The sequence below is a fragment of the Ptychodera flava genome, chromosome 9 (assembly GCF_041260155.1).
Source record: "Ptychodera flava strain L36383 chromosome 9, AS_Pfla_20210202, whole genome shotgun sequence".
NCBI lineage: Eukaryota > Metazoa > Hemichordata > Enteropneusta > Ptychoderidae > Ptychodera > Ptychodera flava.
In genome coordinates, this window is record NC_091936.1 from 18,618,732 (window position 1) to 18,640,393 (window position 21,662).

At 38.0% G+C, this 21,662-nt stretch overlaps 1 protein-coding gene across 1 annotated transcript in view; it reads left to right on the forward strand.

Annotated features, from left to right (window-relative positions):
• The window catches only part of LOC139141195 (MAM and LDL-receptor class A domain-containing protein 1-like), a 62,387-nt gene that overhangs the window by 5,265 nt on the left and 35,460 nt on the right, over nucleotides 1–21,662 (forward strand). Inside the window, exons 8-27 of the mRNA XM_070710819.1 lie at nucleotides 391–475; nucleotides 934–1,053; nucleotides 1,811–2,103; nucleotides 2,793–2,963; nucleotides 4,017–4,254; nucleotides 5,400–5,534; nucleotides 6,234–6,499; nucleotides 7,835–7,952; nucleotides 10,453–10,596; nucleotides 11,105–11,364; nucleotides 11,865–11,958; nucleotides 12,256–12,393; nucleotides 13,187–13,393; nucleotides 14,014–14,166; nucleotides 14,791–14,934; nucleotides 15,995–16,120; nucleotides 16,765–16,901; nucleotides 17,404–17,491; nucleotides 20,144–20,356; nucleotides 21,139–21,315. Coding sequence (XP_070566920.1) covers nucleotides 391–475; nucleotides 934–1,053; nucleotides 1,811–2,103; nucleotides 2,793–2,963; nucleotides 4,017–4,254; nucleotides 5,400–5,534; nucleotides 6,234–6,499; nucleotides 7,835–7,952; nucleotides 10,453–10,596; nucleotides 11,105–11,364; nucleotides 11,865–11,958; nucleotides 12,256–12,393; nucleotides 13,187–13,393; nucleotides 14,014–14,166; nucleotides 14,791–14,934; nucleotides 15,995–16,120; nucleotides 16,765–16,901; nucleotides 17,404–17,491; nucleotides 20,144–20,356; nucleotides 21,139–21,315 — 3,307 coding nt within the window. The remainder of the gene's footprint in view (nucleotides 1–390; nucleotides 476–933; nucleotides 1,054–1,810; nucleotides 2,104–2,792; nucleotides 2,964–4,016; nucleotides 4,255–5,399; nucleotides 5,535–6,233; nucleotides 6,500–7,834; nucleotides 7,953–10,452; nucleotides 10,597–11,104; nucleotides 11,365–11,864; nucleotides 11,959–12,255; nucleotides 12,394–13,186; nucleotides 13,394–14,013; nucleotides 14,167–14,790; nucleotides 14,935–15,994; nucleotides 16,121–16,764; nucleotides 16,902–17,403; nucleotides 17,492–20,143; nucleotides 20,357–21,138; nucleotides 21,316–21,662) is intronic.

Sequence of the window (21,662 nt, forward strand, 5' to 3'; positions counted from 1 at the left end):
ATATATTTGTAAAGAAGTTTTCCTATCAACATTGTTGTTATCAATTAATTTGAACATTTACTGGACATATGTATGTATTTGTTTTGTATTGTTATATGCTATTGGTCTCAGTCAAGTGTCTCACTCTCCAGGGTTGTATCACATTCACTCCATCCAGTGGTGGAGGGACTTTGGTTTTATCAAGCCCTCTACTATGTCTGGTCAAGGTCCAATCAGGCGGCTGTACCTAATTCGGGATAGGATTCCCGAACTGATTCATTCCTTGATTTCAAGTGGTTGTCCTATATGTCATTATGGCTTCTCAAGCTCTAGGTTTCAAACTTAGATTTTAACAAGATTATGTCTTGACGCAAAAGGGACATTACAAGTTTGGTTGTGCTTTGTACACAGGTCTTGTTCTCGGCTGCAAGGAGCTTTGGTGTGTACGGAGACATCGCCATCGATGATATTGAAATGGTCAACTGTGAGATGCCAGGTAGATGACATACATGTAATTTGTCGTCTATGTGTCTAAATAAAAATGGTCTAATGGGATGTAAAATCACCTACACGTTAAAAATGTAATTTTGGATTGCATTTTCTCATTGAAGATGGACAAGATTTATTGATATGTCGTAAAATCATAACTGCAAGTCATTTAATGTTTTTGATTCTGTGTACAATAGAGGCGCCAAGTTATTCAGCAAGGGATTGATATAGCAGGCTACCATAGCAGTACAGCACATTACAGAACACAGACAGATGAGCCGTGGAAAGAAAGCAAGACAGAGTTTTCCACAGTTCTTCAAAGACAAAAATAAAACTTAAAGAAACAGTTTTGTCATGCTGAGTGCCTTATTGTGCTTTATATACTGTACTGAGGCAAAAATATTGCAAAGGATTCAAATTATTTTTGCTGGCAACATATTTCTTCCCCTTTTCCATGATTTTCAGAAATCAAGGAGCAGTGTGACGCTGGTCAGTATCACTGTGACAGAGGAAGCTGTGTAGAACAAAACCAACTCTGTGATGAGGCCGATGATTGTGGAGACAGATCGGATGAAAAAGACTGTGGTATGTCAATAATGTCATCTTGCATAAAATGCCCATTGATACTGTATAAAAATACTCACATCTGCAGTTCATGTTTAATTTTAAGTGAACACAGTGCTAGATGCTTTTCCAGATGTACATCCATGTATTGCAAACTTTGATGATTGACTTTAATTTCAACAAAAGGAGTTGAAAACAAAACATCGGAACTGAAGACATGGTTGCAGCTCTTTTCTAATCTACCACTTATGTGAGCTCATTTTAAAGCTCTTGGAATAAGAAAGATTTTCACTGATTTGGGTGGTGGAAAATCAAAAATTGTATCTCTCCCCATAGAGTTCAGAACAGGGAGGGTGGCCATTTTGAATTTTGAATATCAGTAAATGACAGGTGATTTGTTTCTCTGATACCAAACTTTTCACCATGACCCCCGATCGTTATTCTTGCTTTGGTAAGAGAGTGGTTGAAGGTTTCATTGAGGAAAGTTTGAGCAAAAGTTGAAGTCTTTCACTTTCAAGGCTCACACTACCTTAACCCTTTGAGTGCTGTAATTTTTCCCACCAAAATTTTAGTGCCAAATTTTACAAATTTTTGTGAATTTTTTCCGTATTTTTTTGATAATTTTGAACCAAATGGTCATCACATTTCATCGGCTTCACTTTTTTATCAAAATTTTGTCAAAAATCTGAAAAAAATTTGACTAGGGTATATTTTTAAAGGCAACAAAAATTGATTTTGGTGCTCAAAGGGTTAATTAATTCCTTTACCTGCATGACAGATGACTACACAGGCTGTAACTTTGAACAACCTGGCAACGAGTACTGGTGTAATTTAAAACGTATTTATCACAATGGAGGCCAGCCTGACTCACAGTACGCTACATTTGATTGGTGGCGTGAGAGTGGAAAGCAAGGCTTGCTGGGAACTTACACAGGACCAGGGCGCGATCACACCACTCGTACAGCGGCTGGTCACTACGTCTATGCCGATACTCGCATTCCACGTAGAGCTGGTGATATGGCCCTCTTCAGAAGTGAAAATTACCTGCCGACACATAATAACAACTGCCATGTAAGTCTCTTTACATGAAGATTTATTGTTTAGTATGTGAAGTCATTTTAATGAATTTGACAGTCCAATTGTTTTTGACTGTATAATTCTGTGCAAAATAAAATGGTTCCTTTATATTGGCACAGAATTGAGATGAGTATTGTTGACACTGGCATGTAAATCAGTGCATTTCTTTCAAGGGGAAAATCCTTGAAGTGTGTTTGGCCAAATGATGCCAATTTTAAACCAATTATTACTGTTACACTAAAATTATTAAAGAATCTCACAGCAAATTGGTAGCAAGTTGTCAAATAACATCGGTTACAGGATCCGTTGTCCAATGACATCAATGAGGGGGTCCATTTCAGGATTAGGTAAAGATTAAGGTAGGGTTAGGGTTATGGTAAGGGATTACGGTTACTGGAGTAGTTTTTTGATGTAAAGCCCTAGCAGACATTCGACTATCTCCTGGATCCACTCTTTTTAACCTTTTCAGTGCTGTAGTTTTTCCCACCAAAATTTATTGTAACATTTTACCAATTTTTATGAATTTTTCTGTATTGTTTTGGATAATTTTGGACCAAACGGACATCACTGTTTAATGGCTACAGTTTTTGATCAAAATTTTGGGGAAAATCTGAAAAATTTGACTGGGTTATATTTTTAATATAAAGGTATAATAACAGTCTTTACCACTTTGCATTCCACAGTTGAGATTCTACTATCACATGCTTGGTAGCAGTGCGGGAACACTTAATGTGTATCTGCGTCCGTACGAAGGTTACATCAACCCTGATGACATTGTCTTTACTGCCACCGGCAATGGTGGGGATTATTGGCACAGAGTAGAGGTACAGGTGAACAGCAATAATAACTGGCAGGTAGGTGTAGATTTGCACGAATCTTTCATTTGCATCGGTAGACAGCCAGAGCTAAGGTCATAGTAAATTCTTCCTTAAAACTTTCTGATATTAAGGTGGTATGCTCCTTGAAAGTGAAAGACTTAAACTTTTACTCAAGCTTTCCTCAATTAATCTTTCAACCTGTTTTTTTTCAAAATCAAAAATAAAACTTGGGGTCACTTTGCAAATTTTGGTACTAGAGAAACAAATTACTCAAGATTTATTGATATTTGAAATTCAAAATGGCCACCATTCCTGTGTTAACTCTATTGAGAAAAAAACAATTTTCAAATTTCGAAAAACTAAGCCAGTAAAAAGTTTACCCCCATAACTGGTATATCAGAAACAAAAATGTAAAAGTTTGAGAGTCTGAATATCTGTCCCTGATGCACGTTTTACCTAAAAATTAAATACAATGTACACATTTAGCAGACAGTACCGTACATACTGTACATATTGTATGGTGATCCAAAAGTTAGTATTTTTATTTAAATATTTAAAATATAATAGGAAAGATTTGAAATATTAGTAGTCTGTAATGGATGCAATCAAGAGTAAGCTGTTGTTAGCAATACATTACAATATTTACTTTCATTACTAATTGGGACAATATTTTCTATGTATGTGTTAGTATAGCAGTATTGGCATTGGTAGTATTGGTATTGGCATATTGTACACTGAAGATTTAACCAAGCAGCTTTTGAGTTTCCTGGTGTTCTTACATTCAGCTTTATATGAAGTATATAGACTTAAAACCAACACCTAGGATTCAAGGCTTTCGTTTGCACAAAATCAAATGTGGTATGCTGGACTGCAAATCAAATTTGCTGAATTTGTACAGAAATACTGATAGCGAATTTAATTGAAATTTAACAAAATTCCCAGCTGCTTGCCCAAATATTTTTGCTGCTATATATACAGCCTATCATCATGTATGTTGAACAGGGTCAGTTTAATATTGTTATGATTACATGCACTTTATCAGGTAGTTTCACACTTAAATTAAAGACATTTTACTTCTTTTTTGAACAGATTTTGTTCCAAGCTGTTGTTGGTTCTGGTATGGATGGATACATTGCCATCGATGACATCTCATTCACTCCAGACTGTGTTGTAACATTGGTTGATCTGCCCGTAGTCACACCACCATCTCCTGAACCAAACCCCTGTGGTGAACAGTTCACTTGTGATAATGCAAACTGCATTGATCAGTCTTTGGTTTGTGATTTCCAAGACGACTGCGGAGACAACTCAGATGAGGGCGTATGCGGTGAGTAAACTTCTGGAAAATATACACTCAGGTGTCTAACACATGTGGAAGGTGAGCAAAGATATAAGCTTTCAGTAGTCTTTTGAGTATCTAGTCGAAACAAGTATGTGTCTCATTGAACAGTCAGCGAACATCATCTACTATGTGTTGTAGCGTAGCAGATAGTCTGAGAACTGTCCATGCCACAGTCTTAAGAGTGAAATAAGTGCTGTCGATTTTTGAGGTTTAATTAATCCAATTAGTTGTATCACCTGACAGAAGCATAACCAGGTAAATGTGTGTTTAGAAACTACATTTTAAAATGTGCTTGAGGTAGAAACTGCTTCTAATGGTAAAATTGTAAATGCTTCCCACACAGGAAATTAACTTCACATATCTGTCGGTGTTCAATTAAATTTAACCCTTTCACCACCATGGTCCAAACCCATTGTTTTCTATGGTAAATCTGGACCTCCATACAGGGAAATGGGGGTGAAAGGGTTAAAGTAATTTTCTAACCTGCCCATTTGACAGAGTTTCAAGATTTCAATGTACAGGGGTATCTAATATGATTTTCTACCCTGATGTAAACTGCCATCCTCAGTGTGTTGTACATCTGTTCTGTGAAATCAGGAAATAATTTACGCTCTTTTCTGAATGAATTTTATTCTGATAACTTTTCCTGTGTATTCTGCAGACCAAAACGATTACTTCAACAAATGTGAACTCCTTGCACAATCTTATGGTGTCCCTGATAGTTGGTCAAGTTTGTTCATCCATACCTGTTCTCCCAAACTGTGTTACTAAATAGTGTTGCAATGAGAGTCAGTCTAACCACAACAATTTAGAAGTCATAAACGGAGGGCAGGAACATGCCAAGACTGTAGCAATAGTGTCAAGTAAATACAAGGCAGTTCAACTCTTCTCCAAACTTCAAGTGATCTGTATTAACCCAATATTTTGGCACACTCACACTCCTACCCAGCACTGCAGGTTGACCAGGGCTTTTTTTTCTTCTCCTTCCGAGTGTATACATAAGTTTAATAAGGGTCGCTTGAAGATTGGCGACCAGTTGAACTGCACGCTGTGTCACTCATTACTCCGAAAATGCATACTATGCATGTATAGTAAGTGTATACTAAGTACTTCGTGTTGTTCATTCACAGGGACATGTGACTTTGAGGATGGTCAGTGTGGATGGTTTGACAATAGTAACGGTCAGTACAGTTGGGAGCACTTCCAGGCCGGAAGTTCAGAATCCATCTTTGCACCGGAAACTGATGCAACCGGAAATGATAGAGGTTAGTTTTCTCATAACACAAGAAAATGATGCAGGTTTATACAAAGTTTGATTAGTTTTCAAGTGCAATCTATCATGACCAATAAAATTGTGTTCTCCAATACCGCCAGCTGTGTCACATTGCCTTAAGAGCATTTTCTCTACATAGATCAAGATGTTGAATTTTCTGAGTCAATCAACACTTGTTTTATCTGGTGTTGTGAAACACGGTCGAAATGATGAACTCTCCTTTCCGAGATAAAATGGAAAACACCCATGTGATTCAGATTTACATGCAATAAACTGACTGCCATGAAAGCATTATTTGGACGTCAATGCTCTGTCCAATTTTCTTGTTCAAAAAGTTTAGGTCAACAATAATGCTTGTGTTATTTTAGCATCAGGGCTGGATTCAAGTCCATGAGTTGACTGTGTTGGGGCATGAGGCTTCCTCTTTGTATTCACCTCTGTGGGCCTTGACTGTCAGACTTTGGCTTCATAGCTCATTGACATTGAAATAAATAGTTGACCTTGAACCCCTACCTCCTGCCCTTCGCCCTTACTGACATAATGTCAGTTTATGTGCATTAGTTTAATTATAGCCAACATTTAAAATAAACAGTGATATTGTCTTTTAACTTTTATCACAGGGTAGTAGCAATGTTAGGAGATGTGACTGTGATTCAGTCAAATACTCATTCTCTGAACCACTCTTCCACAGGTCATTACATGTTGGTTGAAAGTGACAATTCCCAGTTCTATTTTGGAGCCTTCTTGGAATCCCCCATACTTGGTGCCATGGGTGCGGCATGTGAAATGGATTTCTGGTATCACTTACACGGTGAAGACACGGGTTCTATCTTTGTATACCTGCAAAACGGAACCACCTTTGAAGACTTGGCTCTGCTGTTCACTGTGACTGGAGATCAGGGTAACCAATGGCATCAAGCACGTATTATGCTTGGCGGACATCAAGCAGGCTACAGGGTTAGTGTTTAACTGCCAATGCATATAGCTGACTCCTGCTCCCATTGGACCGTTGAGAGGAATCATTAACCCTTTCACTGCTGTGGTTTGACCCAAACCAGTTGTTATCAATGGTGATTTTTAGCCTGTTTACAGGGAATGGGGGTGAACAAGTTGATGGCAGACTGTTGCACAGGGGCAGATGTCTTGCTTACTTGAAATATTACAGTTCTCTGCAGTTCACTAGCTTGCTTGAACATTTTTTCAGCTGATGGACAGATTTTAAATTTACTTTTTACAAACCTTGTTTTATTCAAAGTCAAAAATTCAGTTTTTCCCATAGAATTGAATTACAAGCACAAGTAAATTTTAGGTACTTCTCTCTTGTAGTTGAAATATGTACACAATTATAAACATTTTTTTTCATTCTTGATTAAACACAGAACATTATAGATTTGTGGAGCAAAGTATTAGTAAAAGTATAACGCTTTTATTTTTGGACACCATTGGCCACCGGTCCACATGGTGTCCATGTAGACACAGTGTCTGTTTGTGTGTGTGTGTGTGTCATTCTGTCCATCCATAGATGGACTTTGTTCCAGTTATAACTCCAAAACCAATGGTCAAAATGTCATACAATTTGGTGCATAGCATGATCATGGGAAGATCTATATCTAATTTGTTTTGATAGGTGTGGCCTGCATAATTACATGTCATTTGCATAATTGATGACTATGTGCAAGGGGCTATAATGAGAACTAGAACCAAATTTGATGTAAATATGCAGGCACTCTAACTCTTGTAGTGTCTAACTATGATAAACATTGGGTGGGTTTGGCCTACAGATTGCAAGTCATTTGCATGTTTAATAAAATTACTGTATATTAGACGCTACGTCAAATTTTAACATTTGGTCATGATGGTTGAAGTTTGATGAGTGTGACATATCATAGTAATTGTGTTAATTGCATATTAATGAATTACTTTCTGTTATAAGGCCAAATATCAAAGCTTGAAGCACTGAATTTGGACAGGCACAACGGCCATGAATCACCTGTGTTCACCTGAACCATTAGTATGCAGCATTCTTTTCAGCTCATGGTGTCCACTTAAGTCTTACTTTGATTGATATTGGTATTACATTAAGATAAAATTACGGCAAATTTTCCTGGTTTTTGTTTGACTGGGAAATGGCTTGTTGTTGAATGTAAACCTGTTTATTTTCTATCTTGATTCACAGTCATGTAGAATGAGGTTTATAATCTTTATAGATTCCTTGCAATAACGTGTTGGTGCTTTGACAAGTCTTGACAATGAATGTGTAAAATGTTTATCACTGTTCTTTTCTGGCACCAGATTGACATAGAATCATACCCTGTCCTTGGTACCATTACTGGTGATGCTAATGACGCTGCCGTCGATCACATTGAGTTTGTCAACTGTCATCCTGGTGATGTACCGCCCAATGCAGACCGTGAGTGTCAGTTTGTCAAGAGGAAATATTTCCTCCAATTTTCTGCGTTTTGGGGCCTTGATACTCATGGCATCGGTGAAGTAGTCTTAAACCAAGAATGAGTGTACCACCAGCCCAGGCTGTGGACAGATGAAAAATGATTGTAAACAGAACTGAGGACATTCTATTTTTGAGCAGTAATTTTTTACCTTCTCGTGTCTATTTATAGACAGAGAAGGTATTAGAGTTGAAAACCAGTATGCTGGTGTCAACTTCTTCCGTCTGTCAAGACTTCCGTCTGTCAAGATCCATTGACGTCATGCTATTGTGATGGGTCATATCATAAACTGGTGGGGGTGTTTATGGCTCAGGTTGAGGTGTAGGAGAACGATTTCGAGCTGTGACAAAAATCAAAAGGGACTTCGCGGCATAGCCACAGTGTTAAGCCTTTCTCCAAGGTTTCTTAGTTGACTACGATCTATTACAGACTACTGAGCTGACGTTAGGGGTACTCACTTTGTGTTTGCTCACTCTGTGTGCACTAGTGTTTGGTACTGAGTTGCGTGGATATCCCCTCATGGCCTCACGTGATATGGCCTGTTGCATAAACTGCAGATGATCATATGCCTCTGAGTCTGAAAACGGTCATTGTGTAACTGTAAGCCTGTCGGCATTTTCCTTGCATTTTTTCTCATTTGATTTTGCAAAATATCGGCGAGTACCTCAATATTTCAAGATAACTCTTTCTTCCCAATCGTTTCCTGGAGTTTCAGAGTCATATGAACGAAATAGAGTGAACGTTTTAGACAGGAAAATCGGACGTCGGCCATGTTCAATGTTTACACATGGAGGTAGTACTACCTCCATGGTTTACAGTACAATTAGAAGTTTATGTGGAGGAAATAACTAACAAACACTGTTCATGATGCCCGCCCTCTAGAGGCAGACCTTCCTATATGAAGTACCACATTTGATGCTTGTGGAAAGCTTGACCACACAAAGGAGCATTTAAACATTTAGAAAATGACAGATTGAAGGTATTCTGAAAATGTCAAATACTGAGGAAAAATGCGCAAATATTCAAAATAAACAGGTTAACTGACTGGTCAGCTATAAAAAACAATGATGTTTATGATCAAAAGTTTTGAGATGCGCACATTTTAACAAATACAGAAATTATTAACATTATAAATATAAGACCAAACTATTTTTTCAGGGATGGGACAGGTTGGAATGAGGGGTGAGAGACAAAGGCACTCCTATTGCTGCATGTGGATGCAGCCACACCATTTCATTTACAGCACACTTATTCACTGTGTTGTGTTCAAGTTCCATATTGTACTCACTGTCATACAAGGATAACATAAGCAAATCAAATCAAATTAGAAAAGGATCAATGCTGTTGTGTGGATTTTGCTGAACATGGCTGATTTTAATATTTCGCCCTATATATTTGGTATCCGGCAAAGGCATATTTTGATGTAAAGTCAAAATTAACACTACATTGCTGACAATATATGTTACCGTTTCTGCATGAACTTTTCTTTTTTTAATTAAAGTATAGTAGTACTCCGAACAGATTAACAATTATCGTGATGTCAACCCATAATTTTACATCACAAAGACAGTAATTCTGCCAATTTTTTTTGTTTTTCAGTCATTTTATAAATTTTGCACTGCACAAGATGATTGAACAAATTGCAATGTGTGAATTTGTAAACTCAAAGAATAAAAATCCTTTGGTCACAGATTAAATTATTTTTTGAAAAGAAATTTACTCTTAAACATTTTTAGCATATATTCTTTACACGGTCATGTATTTCAAGGAAAATATGCCTATTAAAAACAGTAATTTCTTCACTTTCAATTTTTTTTCAATACTATGACAATTATCAGCCATGAGGAAGATAAGATAAGATAAGATAAGCGTTTTTCATCATTTCCACAGGACTCTTTGGAAAATCCATTAAAAACAGTTAAAAGTGACTTAAAATGATCACTTGGTATACATTTAATTTACAGATGCCAGGTTGTGTATATCACATGCACTCAGGTCAGTAGGGAAGTGCGTCATTACTATTTGGACTGTTAATTCTTATTTCTGAATTATTTAACTTTTTTCCCACATTGAACTATCTTTAGGCATTTATACTGTAGCTTAGAATTTTTTTGATTGATGTATTTAATCATCTTTTGGGTTCTTTGGGTCCATATCCCACCTCATGCCCCTACATCATCAACTATTTACAAACAACTCCATGCCAACAACCAATTACCTGACCTGGCCACACTTAGAGAAGGTACAGCGTCATTGACGGTAATTTTTTTCTTCAATAAGAAACTACTGTCAGTACATCACACCAGTAATTTATTCCTGGTGTGTTCATATTAACCAGTCTGATTGCGGAAATTTTACTGGCCAAATGTGCTACAGCTCAAAAATTCAGTCTTGCCGATGACATGCTCATCATTTCTTGATCTGATAATCACATTCCTTTCTGATATTGGCACTCTTTTTCAGAGCTGACCTGCGATTTTGAAGATGGTTGGTGTGGCTGGATGCAGGCAGGTGTTGGATACGACGAGTTTGATTGGCTGCTGGACGACTCAAGCCGCGGTGCGTCGCCTGAAACTGGTCCGGGATATGATCACACCAAATTTGACGGTAAACAGATATGTTTTGTAAAACATTTTTATTTCACCACACCTGTGTCTCTGCCTCCATTAGCTTGTAATGTTCTCTACACTCTGAAAACAGCTAGATCTAGATTACGTGCATAAGCCCTCGCTTGAAAATATTACGTATAAAAATGACAGTGTACTACTGAGGGCAGAAAATGTAAATATTTATAAGGATCACTGTTACGCTCTGCTCATTTGTGAACAGTGAACTTAATGTCATCATCTTGCCAAGTTACTGTATAAGAATTATTGTTACAAATAAATATCTTTGTTTAATTATTTTTATGTCAGCAGCTGACTCCTGTGAGCTCAAAAATATGAAAAACCTTGTAATGGTATTTCTTAAGAGCCCTAGGATGAGAAACAAAAGTATATTTTTTGGCCCAAAAGTCAACAACTGAATCTGGCTTCAAAGAGTTCATTTTTTATCAAATCAACCCCTGATTAGAGTTGCTTCACATTTTTCATACCAAGAATTCTTTGTACTGCAGGGTCCTACATTTATATCAACACGGCAGAAGCAAGTCTAGATGAAAGGGCCAGGATCACCACCTACCCACAGACGCACACTGGAGAGCAGGAATACTGTGTCAGGTTCTGGTACCACATGCTGGGACCACACTTGTACAGACTCAACATGTACACACAGAGATTGGGTTTCCCGGAGACACTGCAGTGGACTCGATTTTACACTCAGAGAAACATGTGGTTAGAGGCACACCATACCTTTGCATTCGAGGGACAATGGCAGGTCAGAATTATTGATTGCTGATTCATGTTGCAAAGGGCCAGTAGCTGTAACCATTTTTGTATGTGAATTACAGTTTCTTGTCCTACTGCCAAACACTTGCTAAGTTGAGCTTGTCAACTCAGGCTGTATGTGTACCGGGTATAGATAACTTTGTCATTGTTGACGAATGAATTCTTGTCGAGATCAGAATTCAAATGTAAAACAATAATTGGATATTTTACACAATCATGTAGACACCATGTGGACAAGCCAAATAATTGGTGTTTCACCATGCTTTTGGGGACAAACATACAAAACAAAAATTATTGTAAAAAAATAATCAAAAGTTACAACTACCAGCTTCGTAAGTTCTTGAACTTTTATCTGAATAAAATTATAGTTTATTTCAGACTACATACTGATATTTGTCCATATACAATTACAAATACCAGGGTTTGTCTTCAAATAGATTTTACAGTCTAGTTTGACTTACCAATATTTCCAATATCTGAAATATTTAGATCCACTTTGAGGCCGTGATGGGTGAAACCAATGGAGGTACACTTGCAGTGGATGATATCAGTGTCACAGAGGGCGCTTGTGAGTCGCCAACAAGTAAGTGGCCATGATTGCTATCATTACAACACAATGGAGGTGGGTTTGTAGCATCATCTTTGACAGAGATACATGTATGGTAAAACATATAGTGTTATTAATTTTAATATAAATTTAACACTTTGGTTTCACAAGATGTGTGGCCATAGTTATTTTACTGTGCACTGGCATTTAAATATAACTTATTCAAAAGGAAAAAAAAACACTATGCATGGTGTGCAATGAAATATTTGTTTTTAAAATGCATTAATGTTGAGTGATGATTCATTGCAATGATTCTTGTCTCTACAAAAACAGTGGACTGTGACTTTGAAACTGATTTCTGCTACTGGGAGCAGGCAGAAGATGATGATTTCAATTGGCTCCGTGGAAGTGACGGCACGCCCTCTAGTGGTACAGGACCAGAGGTAGATCATACAACAGGCACAGATCAAGGTATGTATTCTTACATGGCATGGGTAGGATATCAGTGGGTTGGTTATAAAATCATCCTTACTGTAGGGATGTCAAGGTTCCCTACAGGTCTTGTCTATGTCTACTGTGCTGAGTCCAGATGCTGTAGACCCAGGTTTCACCCCTGGTACAACCACTTTATATAAATTTGATAAAACTTAATCTTAACCGTCTACCCCCATGTCACAGTGTGAAGGCCAAACTACCAGTATGTCATTGTTACACTGACATTGGACTAAACCATGGTTGGCAGCACCGGGGACTCTGCAAAAATACAAGGTTTTCAATCATTATATTCTGTGACTGTTGCTTGTACATGTTATTTTGCTACTAATGTGTTTTCATTTATTACCTGTCTTTATTGGTTTGTTTTGTGTTTTTATCACCCACAAATATGTATCGGACATTTACAATGTTGTCATTGTTATGGTTATACACACTCAAAATAGAAAAGTTGAAACTTTTGTGCAAACTTTTTGTGCGAACTTTATTTTTGAACACTTCTCTTTTGTAATCAAGTTAAGAAACAAATGCCTAAGATTATCCCCATGTATGAAATTCAAATGGTAGATACTATACCCTTTTTTAACTCCAATTCAAGATGAAAAGTTAAGTTGGATTCTCACAAAAACAAAACGTTTGAAACTGCTTTCACTCCACAGGCTTGGAAATGAGTCCACACAAACAGAAAAGTAGTGTAGACAATTTAGTGCTCCTTAGTTGTATATTTGACACACGCATTCTTCATCAATCAATGTTTTGTCTTGCAAACCAGGTTTCTTTGCATTCATCGAAACGTCAAGTGTATTACCATTGCCATTGCGTGGAGACAAGGCAAGAATTAACAGCATGGTGTTACCGGGAGGAACGACGGACTGTTTTCAGTTCTGGTATCACATGTACGGTGTTGACATCGGTACACTGAGCATCAACATCTTGACAGAATCAACTGGAGATCTTAAGCAAGTGTGGGCCAGACACAGTATGTGGCTTTCTAATCTATTCACCGGCCATCCCCAGCAAACAGGTCCTTAATCGTCATTGATACCAATAGGTTTGGGCAAAGTTGAACCACTGGAATAGGATGGTTGAGACAATGAATATTTTCCTAGCTAAGATAAGATTCTGTTTGCTGTCTGCCAATACCAATAAGTGTGCTAATGTATGTACCACATTCAAGTTGTGTTCAGTTAACCACTGTTTCCATGCCACATACCCCCAAAGAACACTACCGGTACATTATCTGTGACAGCATAGATTGTAATTGGCCTGCAGTGGTAGTGCAGCAAATATTCTCCATTTAAAAACCTTTGACAGCTTCAACAACTAATGTGACCATTGAGGTGCATTCTGCAGGGTGACCTTGCCCAATCTTTAGCCATTGGACTAACTCCAGCCTTGACCTCCTAGCTGGACACAGAATTTTTGTGAAAGTCACTGTGAGCCTGAAAAATGTCTAGTACTAGTAGAAAGCCTTTGTTCAGGTCCAAGGTTCCTCCATCCATGCATTCAGTATTTAAAAAAAAGTATGACACAGTTCTCACAAGTCACTTGAATGTTGACATTGTTTCACCTGCATGTGAAACTTTCTCTGCATTTTAGCTAATCAAGGAAACCGATGGCACTTTGGACAGGTGACTGTCTCCCACTCCACTGACTATCGAGTATCCATTCAAGGGGAGAGGGGATCTGATTCCAAGGGGGATATAGCAATTGATGATGTCACCTTTATACCAGGGGAATGTCCTCCAGAAGGTGCGTGAACGTTCTCCTCTTTTTTTCACATTATGAACGTGTTGGCCAAGCGTCTTTCCAACCCCCAGATTACCAAGTTATAGCAGCAGACTCAACCATTATCTGAGTGTAACCGTTCCAAAGTTTGCTCATGGCAAAAAGAAATGGTTTTAAACATGAAGTCTTCTTTGCATGTATGAAGTACATGGCACCGAATCATGCAAGTGTGGCCTGAGAGTTCTTACATTCCAGCCAGAATGTTTCATTTCAGCTTGAGATCTGTAATAACCACGGTAAATGTCAGTTCAATTATGTCCTCTTTTATCCAAGTGGCTATCGCTCATTAACAAGGTTGAATTCAGGAGAAACTTGTGTCAAATTTCCGATGAATTTCTTTACCGAAATGGTTGTCTCCAGCAAGTTCAATTGAATTTACTAAATCATCCATGCAGTGCCATTCTAAATATTACCCAAATTAATAAAAGTGCATTAAATTTTGTCAGTTGTTTCAACTTGAATTTGAATTTGAACTTGCTATAAAAGTGAACATGAATTCGTAGTTTACAATGAATCACCGTCCAAATGTCAATCTATGGCAGTTACTGTCATAAATAATGAGACCATATTTCTTGTCCTGATTTTCAGGTTTTTGTGACTTTGAAACCAATACATGTGGCTGGCAGAATGTGCTGGATCCCAATGATGACTTTGACTGGATTTGGAACACTGGTGGCATGCCAAGTGCATATGCTGGACCCGCTACAGATCATACAACTGGTGGAAGTGATGGTAAGCAGCGTGCAATATGTTTTACAAAGCCTTGGTACATCATGACATTTTGAACTGTAGTTGTCAAAGTGTTTACGTGTACCTTGCTATGACAAAAAAGGAAAGTCAGAGATTTTCTAGAGGAACAACCTTATTTAAGGTCGAATGCACATCGGGGACAGATATTCAAACTCTCAAACTTTTACAATAATAATTGTTCTTTTGACCTATCACTTCAAAGTCTCATTTTGCAGCTTCTTAAGTAAATAAAGTTGTCACTGGCTTAGTTATATGAAAATTTGGAAGTTCATTTCCCACATAGGGATGGCGGCAATTTTGAATTCAAAATATCGGTAAATATCAGGTAATTTGTTTCTCTAGTACCAAAATTTGCAAAGTGATCTCCCACTTTTTGATTCTTGATTTTGAGAGTTCAGTTGAAAGTTTGCTTGAAGAAAATCTGAGGGAAAGTTTAAATTTTTCATTTTTGAGCCACTAACTACCTTAAGACAAACACCCCAGAGTGAAGCATATAGTATACTTTATAGAAGCGAGCAGAACACAGCACCTCCTGTGAAGTAAACTCTCCAGATAATCCCAGTTGAAGCACACAGTGGTGAGAGTCCAAAGTTGCATGCTCACAGGAAGGTCAGGAAGTCCCTCTGGGCAGCAGCTTACCTGTAAATCTTAGATCAATCCATTGGATTGATCTAAGATTACACTTGGCAAGTGTAACTGATTCATGATTCATTGTCCATAGTATTTATGGCTATAAACATCCTTTGTAGAAAATTTTGAGCTATATTGTACATTATCATAATTACATAGCAATTCCAGAAAGTTCTCAAGTAACATACATGTATGTATAAACTATACAACAATTCTGGAAAGTCAGTGCTCAGTTAATGTGTAACTTACAGCAAAAATATGAACTACTTGTAAAGACAGCTTTGTATGAAGATTCTAATTCGACTGATCGTCAAGGGACGATGAACTCATCATCATAACCGGCAGATATTTTTATATCTGAAAGTCAAAAATAACAGTTCAAGAAGTACCAATATTTGTTCTGTATTTGCAGGATGGTATATGCTTGTGGATTCTGCAGAGACCGGCATGATAGGTAACCGTGGTGATCTCGTCAGTGAACACTTTAACAAGACAGAGGAGGCCTGTCTTGAATTCTACTATCAGATGTATGGAGATGGTAGGTATCTAGACTTCACCTGGTTGCCTTATTTCTCAATAAACACAGCCACATTCACCAGTTGAAGCAAATACGTTTCAGCAAAACCATAGTGATAAAAGGATAAAAAACAATGTACAGTTGTTTCCAATATTCATAGTTTGAGTAATTCTGTCATCACTAGAACTTTGATTGGTGTGTTCTACACTCTCAAATGCTGAAATAATCAATACCCAGCCTGTTCTGCTAGACTGATAATCTAAAAGCAGAAATGTGACTTGAATTTTACAATTGTCTATCTTCACTGATTAGTCAGGTAATGGTGTGTTTCCAAATTCCAAATGCAATCCTATTTGATATCCATAACCTTAAAACATTTAAAATCACATCTTTAAACGGTTTGTCAATTAACAATTTTTTTTTTCGATTTCCTTTCGAAGACAATGAGCTGGAAAAAAGGTTCCCAACCAACCAACTTATATTTTCTTCATTTATCCTAGTTCATGTTAGAATTTTTCAAGTGAAGTACCCGAAGGTTTTTAGTCATTGTCTAGATTCTAATTATGATGTGTATGGGATTTTACAAAGTTAACTCAGACAAATTAGCAACACAGATTAAAATAATTCATTCCTGCAACCCTTGTTTGTCACTGTATGCTGATTAGATGCTGGTACACTGAAAGTCTTCTGGCTAGAGAGTGAAAACCCTGCATCCAGGGAGGAAAGATTCACTATGTCTGGAAATCAGGGTTCTGGCTGGATCAGAGGGGCTTTCAATCTTGTCAGTACTGTGGAGTTCCAGGTAAAAACAACATCTTGCTGGAATTTCTGTCATGTTTGCCAGATTTATGCCTTTATGTGATATATCATGCTGTCATAACATTTTTATTGATGAGGTTTGTAAATTACATCCTCTGATACCATCAGGTATCAGAGTGAGCCCAAACAATGATGAATACTCATGGCTCACGTTTGTTTTGAAAGCTTTAATTTTTTCCATTGTTGGTGTACTTCAAATAAATACTCTGATCAAAATATCTCAAAGTGACGTATTAATTACCGTTTGAAGGAAATGTTGGCCTCTTGGACACCCTAGCTGCTGCTCTTTCAGAAACCCTGTTGCAGCGATATTTTAGTGCACTTCTCCTCATAACTGCCACAACTTGCGTGATCATTCACAAGAAACTTCCTGGAAACTATTGAAAGAAAATTTTCAGAAATGCAGAAACTCAAATCTGTAGCAATAATATAAAAGTGAGAACATAGTATAATTGGTCAAAGTGTCTTTTTTATGTATCTAACAGCTTGCTTTTGAAGCTCACATTCCCACCGGTGGTTCACCAGCGTACATTGCAGTTGATGACATTGTCTTGCATCCTGACTTTTGTTCAGGTAGGATTACTTGTAGACTGAAAGAGCCGTCTGAGTGTATAGAGCGCCCTCAGGCGACGGATCTTTCAGCTTAGATTACTAGTTGAGTAGTAGGGAGACTATCACTCATCAGGGGTGAGCAAATGAACTAGCCCCAACTCTTGAGCTTGTAATATTTTCGTGAATGGGTAATAGTATTTTGTTTAGAGTAGCTGAACAGACGTCAATTATTTACATTTACTAAAATTTTCATTATGGATCCTGAGGCTGGAATAGTGATCTGAAATGATTTGCCCATTCCTGATGTACTGCATTTATTATCGTAACTGTCACATTATATTCTGAGGATGGTATGTTTGGCATTGAAACACCTCAAAACTGAGGCAGCATGGATTCATTTGGTATTCTTTTGGTCTTGAAAACAATGGCAGAGATCTGTGTTTAATAAACGAGGACACTTTGAATGAACTGCAAATGAACTGTTTCTTTTGAAAGAGGTTAAATAAATGGAGAGGCGACTCACTTGAATTTTCAGTTCACACCCTTATATTTATGACAGGCCAATTACTAACAAAATTTGTCATGGTGTTATGCCAATTAAAAATCATGATTGCCAGTTGTTACATCAGTCATTCCCGTGAGAGAAATTTGTGTAATGACAGTATATCAAAGACTGAGCAACATGTTTTAAATATCTGCACAAGCTTGCCTACATACCCTCCATCAGTCCGCTGGTACCAGGGCATGAGATTTAAAAAGCGCTGGTGAGCTGAAAATCACTCTCCTAAAATTATCTGCGGGAGTGTTACGGGAGTGATAAACTACTCCCCTGAAATGCATAGGGAGAGTGAAGCAAATAAAAAGAATTATGAAATCGTTAATTGTGTCTTGTGCATTCTAATTGAGAATATCTATTTTTACTTTTTTTTCTTATTTTTTGTTTTTGTTATATTTGTTTGTTATAGGAACTTAATGTAAGTATTATTATAGTAAGAACCAGTATCGGCAATACAGTCCTGATCACTGGACAAGTCACAAAATACAGACAACTTGCTGTGCTATGATATACCGGTAACACTATCGATATAGCACTCTGTAATTACATTATTTATAACCACCTCTTAGCTAATTACAATCTACGATGATCATTTTCTGTTGACAAAATAATTTTTTCTTTCATCGCTTCAGAAGTTTTACATACTTCACAATTTTCTCTTGTTGCACTCCTCTCAGAACGTTCTATTTGAAGTTCGATATCGCGATGCTCTTTTGTTGCAAGGCTGGTTTTCGCCCGAGTGCTCATGGGTTGAATGAGATTAACAATGGCCGCGCGGATACGAACGCTTCCCTTGCATAGAGAGAGAAAAACTAGGCTTTGGTTAAGTTTATAAGCGCGGCTGAGCACATCGTGTACCTAGGCGAGGTGGGTGTGCTCGAAAACGAAGATCAGTGCAAGTTTTGGATTCAAAATCGGCTGTTTTCGGCGGAGAAACTGCGCGCCGTATTTCCGAGGAGGTTTTCATAGTACGCATAATATGAGAGCGGCGATCGTGCATCAACGTCTTCAAATATTCTCCAAACTGCATATTCAATTCTTGTCGAAATCTCTGTGCTCCTAATTCATCGAGAATACGGTTCTTCCTAATTATGAAGTCAGCTAAACGCTTTTCAAGAAAATAAGTACGAACAAATGAGGGAGGATCCAGGAGGATCGCAAAATTCGTGTTGAATGAATTGCCTGTAATGATCTATGGGAGCGCCCGCTCCGGACAGATGCCAGGCTTACGTTCAATATAGTCCTGGTTGCGTACTCTGTACAGACATCGCATATAAAGCAACACAATTTGATGAGTTTTACTAGCCACGGCCACGGCTAATCCCCTGTAGGGACCGTGTATAGCAAAGCTTAGAAATAGAAGACACGGTATTGGCACACGTACGCATGGCCTTTGTTTCTCTTGTTCATATGTTCGCTACAATTTAATTAATTTTTACAAAAAAGAAGCTGAAAGTCTGCAGGCTGTAGCCTGTCATTCCGATGATGAACACGTGCTCAGACGCCAGTTTTTTTGTAGTGCATTCATTCTGTGAACATGTCGCAGTCCCGTCCAAGTTGCCACGCGTACGCGAGCGGAAAATCGTTCGCGTGGATTTTGATTTGCGCGAGCGCTAGGCGAGCGGAGCGATCCGCTCGCTCAATCTCATGCCCTGTGGTACATTTAACCAAAAAGTAAGCTCTTGATATTTTCTTTAAGTTGCAACAGAACATTGCTTCAAAATTGCAACCTTCACACACTGCTATGGAGGACTTGCCTGGCACGATGTAAATATGATGACGTGTGGCAGGTTTGTTGACAGCCTCAATATCAACAATGGCATATCATGGAAATCACAAAATCATGGTTGCACATATCAAAAGCACCCCTGTTTGACCTTTTGACCTCATTAAAAGACCGAATAAGGTTAGTTCATTCAAATGGACTGATGGAATTTTAAAACTGGCTGAGTGGTGCATAGTCAGATCTAGCATTTTGTTAACCATTTCATTGCTGCAGTGGTAATCAGTAAGTGGCATTTTATCGACACTTGAAAATTCTGTCACTATACATAATATCTATACATGAACTATTTATCATGCAAACGACCAGAGTTTTATAACTTACTTGTGAACAGGTCTCCCCACCGCACAACCAGCAACAGAAGCACCTCAGCCATCACTCCAACCCAGTGAATGGGACTGTGACTTTGAAGATGGTCTGTGTACCTGGTTCAATGAGGAGAATGGTCTGATCACTGGTGATGACCTTGACTGGTCCAGACAACAAGGCAATCAAGGACGGTCCAACACAGGGCCACCTGCGGACCACACCACAGGAACTAAAGATGGTGAGGATTTTCTCACAGATTAGGAGTGACCTCCTCAAAGCCCCCTCCCCTTCTCTTTTAATAGACTGTAATGTTTTCCATTAACCCTAAAAATTAACCCTACTACTGGCCTTGATTGAAACCCCCTCAAGTTCAGATTTGATCTGCTCCCAAGTTCAATGATTTCAGGTGTGAGGGCTTAGAGGAAGTCTTATTAGAGATTATATCTCTTAAATTACTTTAAGCTGAACCAAAAGTGACACAATTGTTCCCTGAGTCACGCAAAGCAAATGTAGTGCTTCCATATTCCAAGTCACAAACTGTGCACAGATTGTGATTAAACTTGGTTGAATACTGGTATGCAGTTGTTTAGTTGTTTGTACATAATCTGCCGTTATGACCGCCTTCATACACTAAGAAGAACTTTGATACAATGACAAGTGAACCCTTACAAGATATGAACAAGTTCAATCCTCTAGTAAGCAAAAAGTATCTTGTGGTTAAAAAATATGTTATACCGTACTTGGAGCGGCTTTCCAAATATTCTACTAAGTTGTGAACATTTTAATATTTTCCTACATATACAGTACAAATACTGTGGTTAACAATTCACAAATAATGGTCATGTTGTTGAAGACACAAAGTAACACCTCACCTCAGATGAGCTCAATTACATACTGAGAGTCAAGTTACTCATCAAATGAAAAAGCTTACTGTAACAGTATTATCATGCAAAGTGATTTTGTAAACTTCAATATTGATGATTCAGGCATAATTTTTTTTGGATTTCCTTATGTTAACAGGATGGTATGTGTATGTTGATTCGCTGGCGCTGCGTAATAACCTGACGGCCAATCTGCAGAGCTCTGATGTACCCTCTCTGGCTGGTGGCCGATGCGTCACATTCTGGTATCACATGTACGGTCAGCATGTCCACACTCTGAGAGTGAGATTCAGAAGTGGTCCGGCAAATCTTCTCAGTAAGTGCACGCATTGACCTCATGACCCAAATTTCCTGTTTTGCCCTTTAGTAGGTGCACACACAACCACCACTGTGAAAGTTGGTTTTACATTTGCAAAAGGCTGGCTTGACTCAAAGTTTTACGCTACAGAACCAAAACATTCTGAAGGCACTTCAACACATATTATATTACCATGCCCTGTCCATTGCGTTTTAATTGGTCGAGCTGAACCACGTGACTGCCCACAAATACACAGTAATGGTTTGTCTTCATGCCCGTGAATATGAATAATATCGTAAACACAGTAACTTTACAGCTAAAATTGTGATTTGTACAAAGATCATAATCAATTAGAAAATAAAATG